At 48.6% G+C, this 23,196-nt stretch overlaps 1 protein-coding gene across 1 annotated transcript in view; it reads right to left on the minus strand.

Moving 5' to 3' along the window:
- CPAMD8 (C3 and PZP like alpha-2-macroglobulin domain containing 8) overlaps positions 1 to 23,196 on the minus strand; it is a 62,828-nt gene that overhangs the window by 37,777 nt on the left and 1,855 nt on the right. The window contains 15 exon segments of the mRNA XM_090290207.1: positions 758 to 900; positions 2,410 to 2,571; positions 3,922 to 4,035; positions 4,037 to 4,072; positions 4,641 to 4,813; positions 6,190 to 6,373; positions 11,052 to 11,217; positions 12,314 to 12,398; positions 13,257 to 13,370; positions 14,323 to 14,377; positions 14,806 to 14,823; positions 18,311 to 18,363; positions 18,440 to 18,605; positions 20,966 to 20,988; positions 21,661 to 21,812. Of these exon segments, the coding sequence (XP_090146333.1) occupies positions 758 to 900; positions 2,410 to 2,571; positions 3,922 to 4,035; positions 4,037 to 4,072; positions 4,641 to 4,813; positions 6,190 to 6,373; positions 11,052 to 11,217; positions 12,314 to 12,398; positions 13,257 to 13,370; positions 14,323 to 14,377; positions 14,806 to 14,823; positions 18,311 to 18,363; positions 18,440 to 18,605; positions 20,966 to 20,988; positions 21,661 to 21,812 (1,644 nt within the window).

The raw sequence follows: 23,196 nt of genomic DNA on the forward strand, positions 1-23,196 counted from the left end.
TGAATATTATGCAGACCATGCTGATTGGATACCATGAACATTTGAAACAACTTGACAAAACACATTAAAAAAATCATTTGAAAATTTAAAACACTTTTGAACATGTCACAGCTCAAAAAGGGAATAGTCTGAGCTATAATGAAAACACTTCAAAGCACAACTCAGGTGCAGCCAAAGCAGTGCTCTGAGGAAAATTCATAGCCTTCAAACGGTTTAAATATTTATAGTTAAAATAAAAAAGACTGAAAATTATTTCATGTTTAACTTGAGAAGGAAGAGAGTTGGAGGGGAAGGAAGAATAGTGACAAAGAGAACCAGGAGGAAAGTGAAAGGGTAATAGAATTTTATAAGCAGAATCTCTGGAAGCTGGAGGATCAAGCCTCAGCTTCCCTCCCTGCCCTGATCCTTCTGTCCCTGGGCAAGTCGGCTTCCCTGATGCACCTTCCTCTTTGCATTCCCAACCCATGCATGGGTTGGGGCCAATAACTGGGCAGAGTGGGGCTGAGTGCTCAGTACCCTGGCCCATTAAGTCAGTGGTAATTTGGTCCCCAAGAGGACATTGGGTGATGTTTGAAGACATTTTTGCTTGTCACAATGGGGAAACTGGTGTTATTGGCATCTGATAGGTGGAGGACACAGATGTTACTCAACACCCTACAGTGCATGTGACAACCTCACCACAGAGAATGACCTGGCCCCAGACTTAGACACCAACAGGGTGAAGTTGGAAAACCCTGCTCAAGGCAGCAGCAATTACCTGGGAGGTTGGCTAGAAGATGCTACTGCTGCCAGGCTCCCTGTGTGGGGCTGGAAGGCAGGGACAGCCTCATCAGTGTATAGGCCACCATCCTGCCGGTGGTTCAGGCTCACTACATCAGTCATCACCACCAGTCCCATTTCCTAGGCAAAAAAACCAACATCCAGACCCACAGTGAGGAAGCGATATGATGTCCCCAACAGTTCTCATCACCCTGGGGCCACTCATCCAACATTGCTGCTGTGTCATGGCCCTGCTCTGCGAATTTGATTATATGGACTGAGTTGGTCATGGCACCTAGTGACCATTCAGAGCAGAGTGGAGGGAAGGCCAATATATTTGTGGCTCAGACACAAAAGCCCACATGTTGTATGATTATACATACATATATATATAAATTATAAAATGTCCAGGACAAGCAAATTCATAGACACAGAAAGCAGATTGGTGGTTGCCAGAGGCTGGGAGAGGGGAGATGCTAATGGAGGTGGGGGTCTCCTTTTGGGGTGATGGACATGTTTTGAAACTAGATAGAGGTGATGGTTGCACAACACTGCAAATATACTAAATGCCACTGAATTGTTCACTTTAAAATGAGTTAATTTTCTGTTGTGTGAATTTCACCTTAATTTTTTTAAAAATCAATTGTTGCAGTAACTGATTCAGGGCCAATGACTGTGGGCTCCAATTATTGCTGTTATAATTACCTCATTGCTCTGCTAATTATTTAGAACAAAAGAATTGAGGAGAAGCCCCACCCTAGACTGGCTGACTCTGCTTTGTGAATAGGAATTTAAACCTAGTTACTTTGACTCAGAAAGAGCACCTCTTAATTCCAAAACCTGGCAGGACCCCAGGGTTCAAACCGCCAGGCATTCAATAGACATGTAACTGAAACCTCATTTGTTCCAATATAGATATATAGATATATAGAAATAGATAGATATGTAATAAATATATTTTAACTAATATAGCAAAATAAGTCATTTGTTCAAACATATACTCTATGTTTTATATATATAATTTTTAAACTAGTACAACAAAGTGTAGTAGGTATATAGGTGCTTATAAATTTGTTCAACTTTTCCATAAATATGAAAAATTCCATAGTAAAATGGGGGGGGGGGCTTTGACTTTAAACTGGGATGAAGAGCGCCTTCAGATGGGACATGCATTTGAGTGCAGCCACCAGCCTGTGGACATGGGCTCACAGCATGACCCAGACTGACACTTGTGCATATTGCAGCTGCTGGCACCACCCTCCACCCTTGTAGCCAGGAAGGAGGGAGGGGGATGGACAGAAGGATGGACAGGTAGGAGCTTCAAATGTCATTGCAAGTGAAACTATCGCCAGAGAACACAGTCACCTGCTCCCAATGTGAAGTTTTCCCTTCCAACAAAGCACCTGAACATTTTTGCTCCCTATTAAGTTCAAGTTGTCAGTTCACTCTGATAACATTCTACTCTCACCTGCTCTGCACAGCGGGAGGGTCCGTTCATGAGCCTTTGTTGGGGAGAATCACAAACGAATTCTGCAGCAATAAAAGCTTGGAAGCTTCCACCCCCATCCACCTCTGTATCCTGAGACCCTTTGTTCCCAAATGAGAGGAGCATGGAAGTGGGCAGTGAGCTCCCAGACCACCTCTCCTTATGCTGAAGGCAAACCCGGAGTCCTTGGTGATGCCCCAGGGCCACTGGAAGATGAAGGAACGCCTGCGACGTTGGGAGGTCAGTCCCGCCCACCATAAGGGTCTGTCCTCTCGCGACACCCTGAAGGCATCAGAAACATCATAACCTTCCAATTCCTGGAAAACCTACAGGCAAGGGGGGAGTGGGGATCAGTCAGCAAAGGGTTTCTTGTAAGCCCAAACTGGCTGTCATGGGTCTGGCATGCTCCTGTCACGTACGTCACTGGGAGACAACCTTAGGAGACAGGCGGTGGTGTTAAAAATAATAGAAACAGAGCCACTTCACAATGAGCCAGAGTGGCAGGCAGGTGCCACATCTGAGATTCCATCAGCTTGGTTAACACTGTTTGCTCCGCCCTAGAGATCCCCTGAGACTCTGTCCCACCGAAACTTATTTTTCAAAAATAGATCAAAACTATGAACAATAAAGTGGCAATAAATACATATCTATCAATAACTGAATCTAAAAAATAAACTAAGCAAACAAGAAGAATAGGGACAGAATCATGGATACAGAGAGCGTTTTGATGATTGCCAGATGGGAGAGGGGGTGTGGGGGAATGGTTGAACAGGTGAGGGGATTAAGTACAAATAGGTAATTACAGAACAGCCATGGGGATGTAGAATACAGTGTAGGAAATGGAGCAGCCAAAGAACACATACACATGACCCATGGACATGAACAATGGTGTGGGGATTGCTGAGGGACTGGGGAGTGCTGGGTGAAGGGGGACTAAGAGGGGGAAATTGGGACAACTATAATGGTATAATCAATAAAATATAATTAAAAGAAAAAAATAAAATGACCCAGAGCTGCCATCCCAGAGGAGCTGCCCTGCACATCTTATACCTCCGGCATTTGGAATATTAAAACCAGGCAAAAAACCCTTTGGGCTGGGCCTAAAGCAACATTGTGCCCTAAAGAAATGTTTGCAAAGATGCCAGGAAAGCAGATATTATGATATGACTACCAGACTGGCGACTACTAGACTGAAAACGGTTTTAAACTGTTTAGAACCAGCACCGCTGTGGTACGTCACCTGCACCAACAGAAACACCTTCCTGCTGTTGATGCCACTGTTCCCTTCGCTGACTCATAAACACCCCCCGCCTTCGTCTCCTAATCAGACACTGTTTGGATTCTACCTAATCAATGCACCCCAAATTGCTCCTCTTATTGATCTTGAATAAATGCATGTTGCCTCTCACTTTGAAAGGCCTTTTATTTTTAGGTTAGCAGTAACCTTAGCCCACTTTAAAGATGGACAGCTTAGCGCCAGAGAGGTGGGACCTAGACAAAGTCACATGGCAAAGGTCTTTTGAATTTGACTCCAAGATCTTTCAATGGCACTAAAGCAGCGACAAAGAGTGGGTTCTTGGAGAAAGGAACCCAGTGGAGAGAGAGTATCTGGATTCCCACCCGGCTCTTCGCTTGTTGAAAAGCAAGAGAACCTGGTGCCCAAGGGCCCCACTCACCTGGGCAGGAGACAGCCGAAAGCCAGACCTCAGCAGGTAGACGCTCTTATCAACCACGGCAACACACACACAGCTGTCCCTGGCAGCCCTGACCCGCAGGTCAACAAGCTCCCCCCGGCTTGGTCTCCCTCACTGAATAAGCCAGCGACACCTGGACCCAAGCACAGCAGAGAAATCAGGAGGTGGGCCAAACCCTCCCAAACCACACCCCTTTCTCCACTTGCTCAGGAGAGTCCGTCTTCACCAGCTCAGCCAGCACTCTGACCTTGCCACCCAGGTGAGGACAGGAGTGGGAGGTAGAGTGACAGGAACTAGGCTGGTGCAACTGGGACACTCTGTGCAGGGATGGAGGTGGGGGGACACGCTGGCCAAAGGCATGTTGCAGCCAGTTTCAAAGGGTGCAGGGCTGAGCCTGCTGCTGGAGGCATAAGCACTGTCCCTTAGGTTGCAGCCCAGTGAGGACAGAATAGCTGATTGCTTTTCCCTGTGTGTGATCAATGTAGTCCCTATCTAGGTGATTTTTGGAGAAGCTCCAGCTAAGTGCAACTTATGTTCTAATTATTCCTGAAGGAAGGGAAGCCCTTACAAGTCCTGCTTGTGACACCACAATGTGGCAGCTGTGCACAGCCCACCCCGGCATTGACACCCCGTGGCTCCCAGCCCTGGACAGCGATTGCTTGTCTCCCCTCTATCTCCTGGTTGGGATCCCAATGTCCTACCTGGTTTTCAAAAAAGGTCTCCACAGTGAACTGGAGGCTGTCAGCAACCCCTTCTCCATTCTCCCTGATATAGAAAACCAGCAGGCAGCTGAGGGGGGCCATGCCGGAGGTCACCGGCAGTTGGAGAGAGGCCATGCACACACTGAGCTTGGCTGCTGGGGCTGGAGGGGCCTCTAAGAAAAGTCAAAGATGGGATGGTGGGAGAACCCAGTGGGACCACCAGTGCACAGGGCCAGCACTCCTGGGCCACACACAACCCTGTCATTTCACCCAGAAGGGAAGGGAAGCTCGGGGCAGGGAGGCAAACGTGCCCAAAGCCCCATTCCGGCCAGAGGTTCTTGCCCAGGGCGATGCTGCCCCCCAGGGGACATTCGGCAACATCAGGGACATTTGTGGTTGTCACAGTAAGCTATTGGCATCTAGTAGGTGGGGGCTGGGATGCTGATCATCTCCCTGCTGTGCACAGGGTAGAGAACGATCCAGCACTAAACACCAATAGGGCCAAGAGTGAGAAAGTGACAGCATGAGAGATCCTGTCTTCCTGTCTGTCTATCTATGAATTCATGTGTCCATCTACCCTTGAGTCAGTCTACTTATCTATCTATCTATCTATCTATCTATCTATCTATCTATCTATCCCTCTATCGTTCTATCTTTCTATCTACCAAACCACAAATCAATCTGTCTGTCTATCTATGAATCTATGTATCTACGAAACTATCTATCCATGAGTCAGTTGATCTGTTTGCCTGGCCATCTGTTCAACCATCGATCCATCCATCCAAACATCCTTCCACCCCCTCTACCTTCCTTCCATGCCCACAGCCATATGTCTGTCCTTCCATCCACCCATCCATCATCTATCTCTCTATAAATCTATCCATCTATATCTATCTCAGGGATTCTCACACAGGGCGAGTTTTCCCCGTAGGGACACTGGTGATGTCCAGAGATTTTTAGGTTGTCACACTGTGTGTGGATGAGTTGTCACTGGCATCTGGTGGGTGGAGACCAGGGATGTGTCTCCACATCCTGCAGTGCACAGGACATCCCACCGCAGAGGATGATCTGCCCCCAAGGGTCCATAGTCCTCACGTTGTAGATCGTGCTTTAGACAGAAGGGCTGTGGAAAAGAGGGGGTTGGGGAGGACCCTGGGACAGAGGCAGATCTCATGAGAAGAACATGCACTCAAGAGAGGGAAAGGACGGACTCCTAGGCGGGGGAACAACCTGGACAAAGGCAGATGGGGCTGGCAGAAGGCAACATAGCCGGGTGTGGGCCAGTGCAGGGGCCCAGCTTACTGGTGGCCTGCCCTTGTCCCCTGCAGATACACAGGGAGGACGGCCTTGAGAGGACTGTCCGTCTTGAGCAGCTGGTCACTCCTGCCATCCTGGCCCCAGCGCCACCTCACCAAGGACGTGTGCCTTCCGCTCTGAGGCAGGCTTCACTCTCAGCTGTGTCTGGCTCACCCCTCCTTTCTGGGGCTCCTGTCCCAGTCTCAATGGTTCAGCAGGAAGAATAGGAGCTCCAGCCTGCAGCCTGGCTCACCTGGCTCAGAAAGGTGTGTCAGGCGAATCGGTTTCTCCAGGGCTGCCCGCCTGCTTCTCTGCTGGGTGACGTGGGCAGGTTGTTGGCCTGAGAGCACGATGTTGCCCCGTGCAGCCACCTCGTAGTTCAGGGTGAAATCGCAGGGACACGTGGACTTCATGAAAAAATGGGCATCTTTCCCAACCTGCAGGAAACATATAACATGGCAGGCCTTGCCTGGCACCCACAACCTGGCACCAATGCCACAGCCCACCCAGCAAGACGGCCACTCTGGGGCCACAGGAAGGCTGAGAAGGTAAAGGAAGAGTGCTGGCCTCAGGGCAGGTCACCTGGTGTCCCACCCTAGCTGTGGCCCTGTCCCCTTGGCAGCCTCAGCTGCTGCTGTGTAAACGGGGCTTTAGTGCACATGAAATATGATAATGGAAGCTCTCAATGAGGCTCTGTGTAGTAAAGAATTAAACTTAGCCCCAAGAGAGGTCTGGCCTTTGCCCCCAGCTCCTAGTAGGTGATCTCTAAACCATGGAAATGTCCTGCCTACGGTCTTTGTTTACCTACAGTCTTGGGCCACACCAGATAGTGACAATATGGTTTATGGTAGGGGCCTTGGGCTATGCTCTATGAGTTTGACCTCTGGAAGGGTGGGGACGGAGGTCAGCCATGCAGTGGTCAGCTCTGTCTAGGTAACTGACCCCCAGTAAAAAACTGAACCCTGAGGCTCAGATGAGTGTCCCGGTTCTCAGTACAGCCTGCTTGCTGTCACATGTCATTGCTAGGAAAGCAACACAGTCCATGACTCTGTAGAAGAACAACTAACTGGAAGCTCTCATTCAGGACTTTCCTGGACCTTGCCTCTTTCCCAATTTTTATCTAAAGATTTTATTACTTATTTTTAGTTTGAGAAATGTACCATGGTTTTGTAAGACGTAAACCTTAGGCAGAAGGTTGTCAAAATGCCAATGACTTTTTTTTGCCAAAATGGAAAGGCTGATCTTAAAATGCAAATGCAAGTGGAAAGCACCCAGGATAACCAAAACAATCTTGTGAAAGAATAAAGCTGGAAGATACACACTTGCTGATTTCAAAACTTACTACAGAGCTGCAGTAATCAAGACAGTGTGGTAATGGCATAAGGATAGATATATAGATAAACGGGATAGAGCCAAGAGTGCAGAAAGAAACCCCCATGTCTGTGGCTTAGTGATTTTCAATGAAGGTGCCAAGACCATTCAAAGGAAAAAGACAGACAGTCTCTTCAACAGATGGTGCAAGACTGAAGTGAGACCCTACCTCACCCCAAATACAAAAATTAACTGGAAACAGTTCAAAACTTAACTGTAAGAGCTAAAACAATAAAACTCCTAGAAGAAAACAAGAGTAAATCTTCATGCCCTTGGATTTAGATGTGGCACCAAAGCACAAGCAACAAAAGAAATAAAAAATAAGATAAATTGGAATTCACTGAAATTAGACACTTTTGTTGCATCAAAGGATATTACAAGGAAAGTGAAAAGGAAAGAAAATGTTTGCAAATCATATATTTGATAAGGGTCCAGTGTCTAGAATATATAAAGACTCTCACAATTCCATGATGAAAAGGCAAGCAGCATTTGAAAAATTAAAAGCACTAGGAATCTAGATAAAGGATATAAAGCAGCAGTTCTCAACCTGTGGGTCGCGACCCCTTTGTCGGTTGAACAACCCTTTCACAGGGGTCACCTAAGACCATTGGAAAACACATATATAATTACATATTGTTTTTGTGATTAATCACTATGCTTTAATTATGTTCAATTTGTAACAATGAAAATACATCCTGCATATCAGATATTTATATTACAATTCATAACAGTAGCAAAATTACAGTTATGAAGTAGCAACAAAAATAATTCTATGGTTGGGGGTCACCGCAACATGAGGAACTGTATTAAAGGGTCGCGGCATTAGGAAGGTTGAGAACCGCTGATATAAAGGAACCATAGGCCTGTATTCTTCCCAAAAGTCACACTGATAAAAGAGCAGGGGCTGTTCCAGGTCAAGAGAAACTACAAACACAACATGTAAACCGATCCTGAATAAAATGCATACACAAATGCATGCACATGTACTCACACACATGTGCACACAATTGTGAACACACACCAGACATGTTACATCATGAGAACACCTTTGAAAATCTGAATATTGCCTATGATTTAAACAATATGATTGAGTTAATTGATTTTCTTAGATGTGACAATAGCCTTGAGGTCATGTTGAAGAATGTCCTACTTTTAGGATATATTATGCTCAAATATTTAAGAGTGGAGCAGCATGATATGTGCAGCTTACTTTCAAATGCTGCAGTCAAAAAAAAAGTATAGAGAAATAGATGGATGAGCGGATGGGTGGGTGGAGGGCAGATGAATAAGTGGGTGGGTGTGTGCATGGATGGATGGATAGAAGCAAAACGTTAATTCATAAATCAAGGTGAAAGGCATATGGTTGTTTATTATACTTAAAAAATTTTTTTCTTTAAATTTGTAAATATTCCCCCTTATAAAAAGGGCACACAAATAAAAGTCCCTTTCTGTCTGAGATGTTGGATAGAAAGAAGGAAAGAGCAAAAACTTTCTCCTTTTCTCTTGCACTAACCCTGCAGTGCCCCAAAAGATCGAGGTGACACCCCACATACAGAGCAGCTCCTCCCTGCATGTGACTCACTGCAGAGGAAGGGAAAGGGCCCAGACCCAGAGCCTGGACTCGACCGAGCCCAGCCACTCTTGCCTCAATGCCATGAGGTTGCACCCAGGACCCCTTGATGACAGTCTAGGGGAGCAGGGGAGCTGGAGCCTGCTGACCCGACTCAGGTAAGATGGAGACGTCCCTCCAAGAGGAAAGTGTGAGTGACTTAGCCAAGTCCTCACCTAGGGGGCAGGGGGACTGGCAGCTGGGGACACAGGGCTCCTTCCTGCCCCCATGGGAAGGCAGCCAATGCCAGTGTCCCCTCACCGCCCCATCAGTTGAGCAGCATTATGACAAGAAGAGTGTGGTCAGCCAGGCTCTTGTCTGAGTTTCTGATTCTCATAACCCCTACAGAGGGCACCAGCCCTGCGAGACAGACACAGCACCGAGACTCCTCTGAGCTGCATGGGGATGGTAGGGTCTGGGAGCCCACGGCTCACGATTTGCATTAGGAGCAATGCTGGTGAGCCTGCCCCAACTCAGGGCAGCCCGCTCAGCCCTCAGTGCTCTAGTTAAAGGTGTCAACGGAGTCCTTTATAAAATATACAGCTATATGTCATGTGACAGGGGAGAGACTAAACAAACCACTGTTCATCCATGCCACACAATGGAGTATTAGTCACCATTAAAATGAAAGGAGCTTTCGAGTCATTAAAAAGCATGAAGGAAATAAAAATAAATTTTTTAAAAGGCGTAGAGGAAACTTTGATGCAAATTGCTATGTGAAAAAAGCCGAACTGAAAAGGCTACATACTGTACAATTCTGACTACACAACATTCTGGAAAAGGCAGAAGTATAAAGATGGCAAAAAGGTCAGCGGTCGTCAGGGGTATCGGGAAGGAGTGATGAATAGGTGGAGTACAAAAGATTTCTAGGACAGTGAGACCATTCTGTGTGATACTGTAAGGGTGGATGTTTGCCATCATACATTTGTCCAAACCCAGAGAATGTGCAACACGAAGGGAACCCTAACGTACACGGTGGACGTTGGTTAATGATAATGCATCAATACTGGCTCCTCCGTGTAACAGACGTGCCATACTAATGCAAGGTGCTACTAATTGCGGAAATTGGGTGCAGGGGCGGGGGTACATGGGAACTCTCCCAACCTTCTGCTCAATTAAAAATAAATTTTTTAAATCCTCACCTGAGAATATGTGTTTATTGATTTTAGAGTCAGAGGAAGGGAGAGCGAGAAAGAGAGAAACATCGATGTGAAAGAAATATCCATCGATTGCCTCTCACTCTCACCCCGACCCCAGATAGAACCCACAACCTGGGTACGTGCCCTGACTGGAACCCAACACGAAACCTTCTGGTGCACAGAACGATGCTGCAGCCAGCTGAGCCACCCAGCCAGGGCCTTCTGCTCAGTTTTTACAGACCCTCTCCGCACACCATACCACGCATCTTTTTTTTTTTTTTTAAGATTTTAACAAGGTTACTTTATTTTTATTTTGTTACTTTTATCATTTTATTTTATTTATCTGTTTTTAGAGAGAGGGAAAAGGAGAAAGAGAGGGAGAGAAACATCAATGTGCGGTTGCCTCTCACACGCCCCCAACTGGGGACCTGGCGTGCAACCTAGTCATGTGCCCTGACTGGGAATCGAACCTGCAACACTTGGTTCGCAGGCCGGCGCTCAAGCCACTGAGCCACAGCAGCCAGGGCCTATAGTCTATAATCCCGTTTATATAAAATGCCCAAACCAAGCAAATCTGTAGACACAGAAAGTGGACTAGCGGTTGCCAAGGCCAGGAGATGGAAACAGGGATTAACTGCAAAAGGGCACGAGCATTTAGGAGGGATGTGGGACGATGCTAAAACTAGACAGCGGTACTGAGTGCACAGCTTCATGACTATACTAAAACCACTGAATGGTGCACTCTGTATGGGTGTTTGAATTGTGTGGTATGTGAATCATATCTCAATACAACTTTTTTTTTTTAAGATTTTATTTTTATTTTTAGAGAGAAGGGATGGGAGGCCCCCAACTGGGGACATAGCTCAAAACCCAGGCATGTGCCCTGACTGGGAATGGAATCAGCGAACCTTTGGTTCTCAGGTCAGCACTCAATCCACTGAGCCACACCAGCCAGGGCTCAATAAAACAATTTAAAAAAAAAAAGACTTTACATACAATATCCCACAGGGAAGGGACCCACTGCATGAACAGCATGAGGTTTCTGCTCCTCACCTTCATGGCTCTGAGGACAGGGCGTCGCACCTCCTGGCTGTAGTATTCCACGCCATTCACAGTCATGTTGATCATTAAGGTTCCAGAGACAGGTTTCCCAAAGGTATACCTGGAACAAAAGGACAAGGGTAGTTAATTTCACAAGTAGAAGTGTGGTCGCTGGTACAGCAGCTGGACGAGGGTGAAGTCTTCCAACGCCACCTAGTGACTGTTACTGGGAAGTACTCAGGGACAGCTGCCAGGGTCGCATCCTTCACACCGGGATGCTTCCTTTTCGCTCCAATCTTACAGCCCTTCCTGCAGCCCAGAGTCAGGACAGGTAGCAGCCCTGAGTCAGGACAGGTAACGTCAGTGCCTTGCAGTCCTCTGTACCAAGCCTCATGTTTGGCATAAAAAGAGACCAAGAGTCAGAGAGGACCTCTGGACCAGGATGTCTGAGACAACCACCGGGGCATGAGGGAGGCCTGGTCCTCATGCCGAGTTCAGCTCTGAACTAGGGACTTGACTTCTCTGAGCTTCCGTTTCCCCACCCAGAGAACGGAAATAAAACTATCACCTCAGGGATGTTGGTGAAGTTTAAATTTACGTATATCAGGCCTGATGCAGAGGGGACACCTGCTTACTGGGCACAGAGCAAAATGGGAGATTGTAGTGAATAAAAAATTCATGCCTGGCACTTCAACCATATTTTCCAGACTAGAAAGCATGTGCGTATCCAGCACATCCTTATATTTTAACACACATGCAGCTGGAGAGACACAGTCCAGAAAGCAGCCACAGCTAGGCCACAACCTCTAGCTGGCTGCCAAGCTGGGGTGGGAACAGGGGCCCCGAAGGACTATTTTTGGAGCCCCAGAAAAGGACAGTGTCTCTTGCTGACCTCTAGTCAACCCCACACTTCGGCCTTGGTCAAAGGCCTGGTCATTAAGGGGTCAACCCCTTCTAGAAATCCCTCTTGGGTCAGCCCATAGCTGTGGGTGCTGCCTGTGGGGAAACAGGGAGAAGAAGCCTTCGGGGACAGGACATGCCTGGGGGAGGGCAATACCCGGAGGAGGGGTCCATTTTGGGGAAGGGTGCCCCCTCAGGGGAGGGGCATGTCCTAGAGAATAGGAACATGCCTGTGGGGGAGGCAACAGCAGCAGGGGAGAAGCATGCTCGTGGAAGGAGGGGCATGCCTGTGGGGGTCGGGGGGACCCCCTTCTCACCTGGCATGCATGGTGCCAGTCTCCCAGGCATCCACGTCCTGGATGTAGGGGGGTGGGTCAATGAGGAGCTCAAACTTGGGCAGCACTGAAGGGAGAAAGCAGAGAGGGAGGCAGGTGGCTTCCTCCACCAGCTGGCCTCTGAGGAGCGCTGGAGGCGTCAACAATGGCTGCCAGCCGCTGCACGCTCAACTACAAGGATCCAGGCCAGTCTTTGTTGAGCATTGGCAGCAACCTGGGGATTTGCCAGCCACATCTATTTCCTATCTTTGGGGGAACAGCACCCCATTTCTCTCAGGGGTCCATGTGCTTTGAGTGCAGAGAATTCCAGCCCATCCCAGGGGTGCACCAGTGTCTCCTTGACCAACGAGGGGCGTCCTGAGGGTGCCTGCAACTGAAAAGGCCTCTCTTTGCTGCGGGACTCAGCTCTGGAAGCATCCAGCCACCTGGTCTCCCTGTGCGGCTCACAACGTGGGGAGGGGTTATCAATACCCGGGAGCAGCCCAGAGGAAACCTGGTCCTGAGAGCTCGTTACATAAGCTGATAAATGCCCTTCCTTTAGCTTACTGAATTTTCTCTAGGCTTCTGCAGCTTGCAACTCACAGCCCTGACCTCTATGGCTTTCCCTTCCAGGATCTTCCTCTTTAAAAAGGAAGCCCTTGACCACGTAAGGGAGACTTTAGCACAGAAGGTGAGGAACTGCCACTGAACTGTCCCCTTAGAAATGGTTAAGGTGGTAATTTTATGTTACTTATATTTTACCACTGTTTCTTTAGGAAAGATGTGACAAAGGCCAACCCTCCCCCCACCCCCACCCCGTGCCTTGCCTTAGGGAGCCCTCAGTGTGCGGGGCTCTGGCCACCCTCCCTCTCATCACCTGTGTCATTCCTGGATCAATGGTTTCTCCCAGATCTTAAATCCTACGATTCTAGATTTTCTAGCTTACCATACTTCTGAACTTAAAAGGACTTGTTGTACACATGGCGTTGCACTTCGACAAAAATGAGCCATTCTCCCAGCACTGGCTGGTCAGACAGTGGGAAGGTCATGTTGGTGGCGCCTGTGTGAAGAGAGACACCCCCTCACCCCAGGGCAAGTGTGCGTGCAGAGAGCTGGCTGGGCTCTGCGTCCGGCAGCGGGGAGGCCAAGGTAGAGGCACTCTGGGACCCTGTGCCTCCCTTTATGGCGTGCTGTCCCTCAGGGAAGCCAGAGATCACACTGAAGCTGCGGGGAGCAGTGAGAGAGTGATCTTGGGCTCCTGGGAGAACTCTGCCACCAAGGTGAGGTGCAGGTCATGAGCTGGGTAAGCCAGGGGTCCAGCCACCCAGCTCATCCACTCGGTTATGGAGATTGCACACACTCTTCTCCTACTGGGCAGCCCTCGGAATCAGGAAGAGAAGGGTGGGCCTGGGGAGGGGTCAAGGCCGGCCCAGGGGACTCCAAGGCATGACACAGCACACTCTACCCTGGCCCTTGTGCCCGCTAGACACCCCGCACTCCACGTCTGGCTCACAGAGCCCCGTGGAGTCCAGGACCCCCTGGGTCTGTCACATGTGCACATTTTCCAGGCAAAGGTTGCATAGCTTTCCTCGGTCTCCCCAAATGCCACCTTTCCCCTACCCACTCTCAGGGATCCACTTCCCTCAGGGTCAAAGCTAAAAGGGAGCTATAAGTTACACAGCCCTTACAGTCATAGAGAAAGAAAAAATGCCAGCTTCTCAGCCAAAGCCAAGTCTCTGACTCAGACCTGGGAAAAAGACATCTCATGCTGGGTGGGGGACGATGAGGTGGAAGACCTTCAGTGGGAGGAAGATTAGGGGTGCTGACAAGTGAGGTCCAATAATCCAGAAAAGCCCCCAGTTGCAGGCAGTGCCCCAGCTGGACCCTGGGCACAGAGAAGCATAGGCAGACAGAGCTCATTCTGTTTTCCTGAAGTTTTATGGCATCTGCCACCACAAGGTGTAGCCCCCAAACCATAGAAGGAAGAAGGGGAGAGGATGGGAAGAGATTACCACAGCAGACCGGCTACAAGTGTCTCCACTCCATCATCCTTGAGCCCCGGGGGTCCTGCGGGAGAACACCCGTGACCCCAGGGCAGCCAGCATGTGTCCAGGTGTGTGTATGAACCTACTGAGCCCTCTCTCTAGAGCAGAACAAGCATGGAGGGCAGGCCCCACACTAGCCATTTACATGGGAGCCAACAAGTGCTCAGGATATAGAAGGGACTTGTCTGAGGACAAGGGGGTGAAAGAGGCCCGGCTGGGTCTGTCTCACTATTTAGGAACCACCATTTAGGAATCTGTGTACAGTATACAAAGAGACAGAGAGACACACACATGCTTGGCTTGTCCCACAGTGGACCCAGGGGCCAGGATTGACAAAAACCCATCCTTGCGAGGCACTGGGAAGGTGAGGAGCAGTGGGTGGGCGGTGGGCAAAGGTAGACCAGCTCTAACCAGGTTGAGAGTCAAAGCTGAGGGTGGCAGGCCACTCACCAGGATGCAGGCTTCCAGCTGCAACAAAGACAAACAGAGGCAGAGAACAAAGCCCTCCAAAACCCCCAACCCTCCATGCATGCTGTGGCTTTGTCCATGCACAGCCTGGTTCCCCTGGGACAGGCACAGTCACTGTTGCGGGTTGAATTGTGCCTCCCACCCCACCAAATTCATGTGTTGACATCCTAACCCCTAGAACTTCAGAATGTGCCTGTTCTTTCTAGAGATAATCAACTTAAAATGAGGTCATTAGAACAGGTCCTAATCAAACAGGACTGGCGTCCTTATAAGGAGAAGTGATTTGGATACAGATATGTATAGAGCAACAATTTTCCACCCATAAGCTGCAAGAATTTTTAAAACATGAGATACCTGACTATTTAGTCAGGGGCACTGACCTCCTTTCCCTTAGACTGTCAAATTTAAAAATGACAACAGCCAACACAATAGCCATCTGGTGCGAATAAATCAAAATTATACCTATTTTTTGTCAGAGTGGCAAAAAGATATATTTGGTGTGCCGGAGAACTTTAGCAATTAGTTTATGTTGTCATGAGATAAAAAAGGATAAAAATCGCTGGCACAGAGGGAAAACAATGTGAAGACACAGGAAGAAGATACCCAGCTACAAGCCAAGGAGAGAGACCTAGAACAGACCCTTTCCTTGTGGCCCTCGGAAGGAACCAACCCTGCAGACATCTTGATCTTGGACTTCCAGAACTGGGAGAGAATAAACTTCTGCTGATGGAGCCACCCAGTTTACAGCACTTTGTTACAGTAGTCCTAGCAAACTCATTCATACAGTTGCCATTAGCAATGAGGGTGATGTGGCCAAGCGCTGTCTCAGGGCCTCTGTAGTCCCTGCTTCCCATCATGATCCTGCCCTCCTTTCCAGACTTTCTTTCACCCTCAACCAGGGATGGCTCCTCCAGGCAGCCCTCCAAGACTACCACTGAGGTGTTTTCTCAGGCAGCCTCTGCGAGTTTCCTCGAAAACCCAGAACACATGGTTTCATTTCTGAACCCCCAAGCACCTGCCTGGAGCCTGGCAGCAAGCCAGTACCCATGAATGTCAAACTTAATAGTTGACACTGACTCTGATTGAGATGCAGAACTCTCTGGTGGAGGTCACAGCTTGCTCAGCTGTGCTTCCTGCAGCCACACACATCTAGGGCTCTTCCCTTCCACAGTGTGTGTCAAGCCCTTACCAGCAATAACTGCACATTGGACAGGAGCTGATATCAAGTGACCGAGCCCCAGCCCCTCCTCAGGGAAAGCTGTGGGCACATGACTCTTGGACATCTAGGCGCAGGAACTTAGCAGTGTCCACTCAGAAAGCAAAAAACCATACACATTCGGGCCCTCAACACTCAGGCACTGAGGTGAATTTATACGGCTGCCTCTCAAACACGGGCAAGTGCATTAAAATACTCAATGAAAAAGCACAGAAACTTGGGGTGATGGAAATTAAGAAAAAGCTGTGTGTACCCACAGAACTGCTCTTCTAGGCTGGCCACCACCCGCTAGGAACTTCACAGCACTATTTTCCAGAATATGCGCCCCAGGGGGGGGTCGTCCGTGTCTGCTCTGCTCAGTGATGTGCCCCAAGCACCCAGTACTGAAGGACGTGCATTCAGTACTCACCTTACACACATCCCCTGAGGGGTCCCTAAACTGAAGTTGCCCACAAACCACGCTCAAATCCTTGCTATGCACATGTGCAGTGTATTTAAATCTCCTTCTTCACCATCAATGCTTTTCTGAAAGCTCCTTCTTGCAGCAAAATGCCAACGAAGAGATGCAAAGGGAAGGATGGAGCTGGGAAAAAATCACCACTTTGCAATCATCATGGTAAGTCTTGTTTCATGTGATTTTGAAATTATCTGTGGATGTTAGAACTAGCAGGTGAGCATCTGATAGGTAACAGTGTATGTCCCCCACAGATTACCTATTGACTACAAAGGAAAAATGCAGACTTTTGGTGGGAGCAACAGAGCAGACTCTACCTGGATCACTGGCTGCCCTTAACATCACCAGCAACGAGACAAACCAATGTCAGGTGCCTCCAGGGAGGACCAGCATAGCTCCCAGGGATCCTGCCCCAGGACACACATCCTGAACCTGGTCACAGAGAACCAAGCCAGCCCGCTGAGTGTGTGTGTGTGTGCGTGTGTGTGTGTGTGGTGGGGTGGGGTGGGGTCTGAGAAACAACACTGGGACTCCCCTCCAAATGTCAACATCATGAAAGACAGAAAGGCTGAGGAACTGATTCACGTTAAAGAATGCCAAGAGACATGATGATTCAGCATAGCACGCAGTGCAGGATTAAATGCTGGACCAGCAAAGAAACATGCTATAAAGAATATTACAGGAATAATGTCAATTTTATATTAGATAATACTATTGTATTGACATCAAAAGTTCCAAATGTGATGATTGTCCTTTGGTTGTATAAAGAAATGTTCAGGGGTGATATAACTGCAAATTCTTCTGAAATGACTTTATAAGTGCATATTTATATATATATGTATATATACACACAGAGAAAGAGAGAGGGGAAGCACATAAATGCAGCAAAATGTTTGTAATTGGTGAATCTAGATCTGTGGTTCTCAAAGTGTGGTCCCCAGACCAGTAGCAGCATCAACTGGGAACCTGTAAGAAATGCAGATCCTCGGGCACCTCGCTAGAGACTGCTGAATCAGTAACTCAGGAAGGCTCAGAGATGTGTTTGAACAGGCCCCAGAATGCACACTCAAATGTGAAAACCACTGCTCCAGATCAGGACTTGGTCAACTACAGCCCTCAGGCCAAATCCAGCCCTCCGCCTGTTTGTGTAAATAATGTTTTACTGGCACCCAGCCACACCCATTCATTCACATACATCTGTGGCTGAGTTTGTGCCACAACAGCAGGTCTGAGTAATTGTGACAGGATCCTTCTGACCCACAGACCCAAACATATTTACTACCTGGCCCTTTAAAGAAAGTTTGCCAATCACTGGGCTGAATTAAGGGTGTATGGGACCTCTCTGTGCTAGTCTTCCAACTTTTCTGTACGCTTGAAGTTATTTCCAAATAAAAGGTTAAAAAAAAATCAATGCCTTCTTTCTGTGAATATGGTTATTTTGAAGGAGAAATGATAGGTTCAATGTAGTCATATTTTCTTTCTAATAAGTGCTAAATAAATACAGGGCTGCTAGGATTTCAAATGATAATCCATAGCTACTTAAATCCTTCCTAAGCCTGCATGGAGGGGCACTGGCCACTTCTGGGATCCCAGGTGCTCCCTCATAGAGGAACAGCGCACTCCAGCATTCTTGCCTCCTTCTGTCACACAGACCTGCCCCTGGGCCTCCCAGAAGAATTGGGGCCCCAGGAAGGAACCAAAACTGGAGGTAGAAATTGTAAGAGGACAGGTGAGAAAGGCCAGTTGCTGATGATGTCCCTGGCCAAGGTGTCTCAGGGGTGTGTGTTCCAGGCATACAGTTTAGAACCAAATCTCACCTTCTCACTGATGGGCCTCAGGTCTGGGGTGACAGTGAAGATGCTTATGAGCACTGGGAGAAAGGAGAGAGGCATGTAGCACCTCCAGGCCACAGCCAGCCCTCCCCTCAGCCCGCACAGGCCACCCACCTCGGTGCTGGGGCCTGTACACAGGCTTGTCGGTCTGGATGAACACAGAGGCTCTGCGGACATCTACGGTCACTGAGGTCTGGTTGTGGAAGAGGGGACCCTCCTCTGCCTGCTGGCTTCGGCCTCACACCTTCAGGAGGGCCTGGCCCCAGAGACCCATGGGCACCTGCAGGCAAAGCATGGAGCATTGGAAACAGGGTGTCTCCTTGCAAGGGACCTAAGTGTTGGGAAAGCAGGATGGAGTTCTAGGGTGGGGGCGCTCCCCTGTGATGACAGTGCTCCCAAGGGGACAGTTGGCAGTTTCTGGAGACGTTTCTGGGTGTTACAGCTGGGGGGAGGGCATCTAATGGGTGGAGGCCAGGGATGCTTCTCAAGAGACTAGAGACTCCACAAAAGGGTCTTGGATCCTTAGCTCTTAGAAGAGCTCTAGATGAGCATTTCTCAACTTGGGATAATGGTGGGAGGATTCTGCCCCACCCCCTAGGGGACACTGGTAGTGCCTGGAAACATTTCTGCTTGTCATAACTGGCAGTGGGGGTGCTACGGGCATCCAGTGAGTTAAGATCTGCTGCCCTGTCCCCAGGAGTGTTCAGACCTTCATCAGTCTCCTATACAAACCCGAAACATCTGTCCTGGGAAGACAGCCTTCTGGTGTGTGGTGGCTGGGGACAGCACAAAACCTTAAACCCTCCCAGGGCAACCCTTCTTTCCAATTCACAAGAAAGCAGGTCTGCTCAGAGGAAGCCAGCAAGGGCAACTGTAGGGTCTTTATTGTGGGTTGCCATTGAGGCTGGTTTGTTCTCCGGGGTGGGGCGCTCCTGGGCACTGTGGGGCGTTGAGCAGCATCCCTGGTCTCTACCCACTAGATGCCAGTAGCAACCCCCCACCACCACCGTTGTGACTCCCAAATGTCACAGAGGGCAAGGGGTAAACAGCCCTCCCTGGTTGGAAATGCTGCCTTCGAAAAAGGGTCCTGTCACCGACCTCCATGTCCCAGGACTAAATGACACAACCGCTGGAAGAGGAGCCACCTCAGACTGCGGTCTGATCACTGGGAGAGGGCGCATTGCAATAAGAATGATGCTCAGTGTAGCCCATTTATTCAGGAACTCCTGTGAGCATCCGGTAAAAGTTAACGACTAACTAAGTCAGTAAATGCCTACAATTTCAGTGCTTACAAACCCCTAGAAATCCAAGGACTCCGGTTAAAAAACCCATGTCAGAGAATTACCTACAGTGTAGTTTGGTATATAAAATAATTTTAAAAGACTAATATTCAGTGCCAGCAAGGCTGCGGGGAATTTGGCCCCTCACGTGTGGCAGGCAGTGCCGTGTGCGGGTGCTGCTATGTCTCCTAAAACAAAGCAGGACAGAGCAAGGGGCCTCGGTCCTCGCCTGGCGATTCTTTCGGCAGGTTTAGCATCCAGGCAGCATCCGGGATGCTGGCAGGGCTGTACACACAAAGGTGCTCACTACTTTTGGATTACATGATCAAAACCCTGAAAACAACTTTTAAAAATCTAAGCACATACAAGGTGAGAGCTTAGTAAATTGGTTGAACAATCCCTTGAACAACACAAGGATTGAAGTGCAGATTTTTTCGATACTGTTGGCCTTCCATATCCGTGAGTTTCGCATTTGTGGATTCAACCAACCGCTGGGTGAAAACAGATTTGTGTGTGTGTGTGTGTGTGTTTTCTTTTTTTACGCCTCACCCAAGGATATGTTTATTGATTTTAGAGAGAGAGGAAGGGAGAGAGAAATATCGATGTGAGAGAGAAATATCAGTTGGTTGCCTCCCGTAAGCACCCTGACTGGGGATCGAACCCACATCTTTTGAAGTACAGGACAAGGCTCCAACCAACTGAACCACAATGGCCAGGGCTGAAAACAGCATTGTTGATCCACAGTTGGGAATCCACGGATGCAGAAGGCCGGCTGTATGCATAATTCTATGCCATTTTATATAAGGGATTGAGCATCCAAGGTTTTTGGTGTCTGTGGGGAGACCTGGAACTAACTCTCTTTGAATACCAAGCACTGACTACAGTTAACTTTTGGGGGAGTCAGAAAGTATATGCATATTTTTGACTGCATGGGAGGATCGGCACTGGTAACCCCCTCGCTGTTCAAGGACCAACGGTATATAAAAGTGGTGCAATAGGATGTTGTTCACAACAGGATGCAAACTACAATTATAGAGACTTGGAAACATACAAGTATGTTCACACAATGTGTTTAGAGAAAAAAAAAACAAGACACACCATGGTGGATACCCTTTAATTGCCACTATGAAAGAAAATGTCTTCATGTGGACTAGGATTTGCAGGAAACATGAAAAAGTGAAAAATATGGGGAAGGGGGTTATGCGTGACTTCTCTCCTTTTCTAAATCTTTTCCTCCTCATCATTTTTTACCTCACTGTTAATAACTTTTCCCGAAATCTATGCAACATGTCTCATTCCATTTCAGTTCAATTCTTTATTTCCAAGGTAGGGTTTATGATTTTAAAAATTCAAAGCTTACCTTGGGTTTGATTGTCCCTTTATCTAAGGAATGAAAATAAAATAAAAACGGTTAAATCAGGAGCTGTGTTTTCCTGACCCCTTAGGCTGCAGCCTTACAAAAAGGGGCTTTCTCAATGCAGAGAGATTTTCTGTGGACACATGTACACCCTGGGTCCTGCTGGTCTGGCCTGGGCTGGGCTGAGATTGGCAGGAGTGAGAGGTTTCCTCCAAACTGGCAACAGCTGAAGGCCAGAGGGGCTGGACAAAGCCAAGCTATTCAGGGGCAAGTTGGCCAGCCTACATCCTTGATTCACTTCACCCCTGGCCCCTGCCCAAGGTAAGCTGTGAGGGCGGCGAAGAGAAAACTCCAGGGAAGAGGAACAGGAGAAAGAAAAGGAGACTGAGGTCCCCAGTGGACCTTGCTCAGGTGGACCTGACTGGTCCCCCGTCACCTCTCTCTTCTACCCAAATGGAGTCACTGGCTATTCCAACACCTCTTGGGGCTTCTGGCTTGAGGGCCTTATTTATACATCTACAGCTTCTGCCTCCCAGAATCAGTTCCCCCATTCTTTGTTAGCCAAACCCTGATTTCCTTGTGGGAACCACCTGCCCAGCTCCCAGGCCACCTCATTTGGTGGGGCTCTGTGCAAATCTACATAAGCCTTCGCCCTGATCACAGTGAGTGGCTCCCCGTCAGACTCCCCAGGGACCTACCTAGGATGGCTCCCTGGCTCCATGCCGCTGCCTCGCCCTGGGCCATCAGCTGAGCCTGGACCATGATTTCCCTTGGGGAGTTGAAGATGGTCACGCTGATGACTTCTTCCACGCCCGAGCAGAAGACAGAGGGCGCAGTGATCAAATAGACCCTGTAGGAGAGGAGGACCACAGTGAAGGCCGAGAGCTGCCCTTGCAGAAGGAGAAGGAATGTGCACCAGATCATGCAGCCGGGCAGGACAGGGCCCCGGGTGCCCAGGCCTCCCCACCTGAGTTCCTGCCTCCTCATACTCTGCAGCTTTCCACTGAAAATCGCAAAGGCTCATCCATTATCATGGGACCTGCTCACAATGAAATAAGTGCCCAGAGCACCAGCAGCAAAGGCAGCACAATTCCAGCTGTGCAGATCTTTAGGCACCAGAAGGGAACCGGCGAAAGGGGAAACCTCTGGGCCAGCCATTGAGATTAGGAGAGATTTTCATTTCCCAAAATCCTCTCTGCCCAATGTCCATACACAAAAAGAGAAATTTAGACACCACAAATCGAACACTAAGATAAATTCAATGTGGGTCAGAGATCTAATTGTAAAACTATAAAAGCACTAGAAGAAAACAAAGGAGAGAGGCCTTGTGAACTTGTGTTAGGCAAAGATTTCATAAATAAGATACTAAAAGCACAATCCATCAGTGAAAATCACTGATAAACTGGACTTACGAAAACTTCATGAAAAGTTTGGCCTCTCAAAAGACACGACAGGTTTCCCGTTGAGTATATCTGGCTGCAGCACTGACCTCGGGAGCCCACTGTTCTCTGTCTAGCTCGAGCAATGACCAGAATTCATCACCCTGGGGTCCTATGTGTACTTTTCAACCACAGGACTGACCAGAGCCTGCAAGGATCTTGGGGACTTCCCATCTACTATATGACTCTAGCACTAATGAGAGTGTGCAAAGACCCTAATTTTGAAGGTGCACTGGCCAGATCCAGCAATGACTGGAATGAGTAGTAGTAACCCGGGGTCCCCTGTTCTGTCCTACTCCAGCACCAACAAGCACCTGCAGACTGGGCTCCTGTATGCAGCGTGTGGCCCCAGCCTGGGACAATGTGTGTGTTGATCCCGGGTATGTAACTGTACCTTCTAGGGCACACAGTGACCCTGGGTTTCATGTATGTCCCAATCCAGCACTGACCAGAATGTGTGCTCTGTCCAACTCCAGCACCCAACAGAGTATGCGGTGATGCTAGAAATAGGCATGCACCATCCTGAGCATGGGAAGACCCTTGCTTCATATGTTATATGTAGTGTCCGGCGCCAGCACCAACCAGAGGGTGCAAAGACCCTGAGCTCCCTTATGCAGAGGTGACCTCAGCAGTGCAGAGAGCATGCGATGATCCTGAGTGCTATACTGCCCACAGCACATGGTCCCCCTGGGGACGTGCTGTTACTAACTCCAGCACCGACACAGATGTACAGTGACCCTGAGTTCCTAGGTGTCCTGTCTCACTGCCAAACTGGAATGTGGTCTCATCTAGGAA

Source organism: Furipterus horrens, unplaced genomic scaffold (assembly GCF_987537825.1).
Source record: "Furipterus horrens unplaced genomic scaffold, mFurHor1.1.pri manual_scaffold_10, whole genome shotgun sequence".
Classification (NCBI taxonomy): domain Eukaryota; kingdom Metazoa; phylum Chordata; class Mammalia; order Chiroptera; family Furipteridae; genus Furipterus; species Furipterus horrens.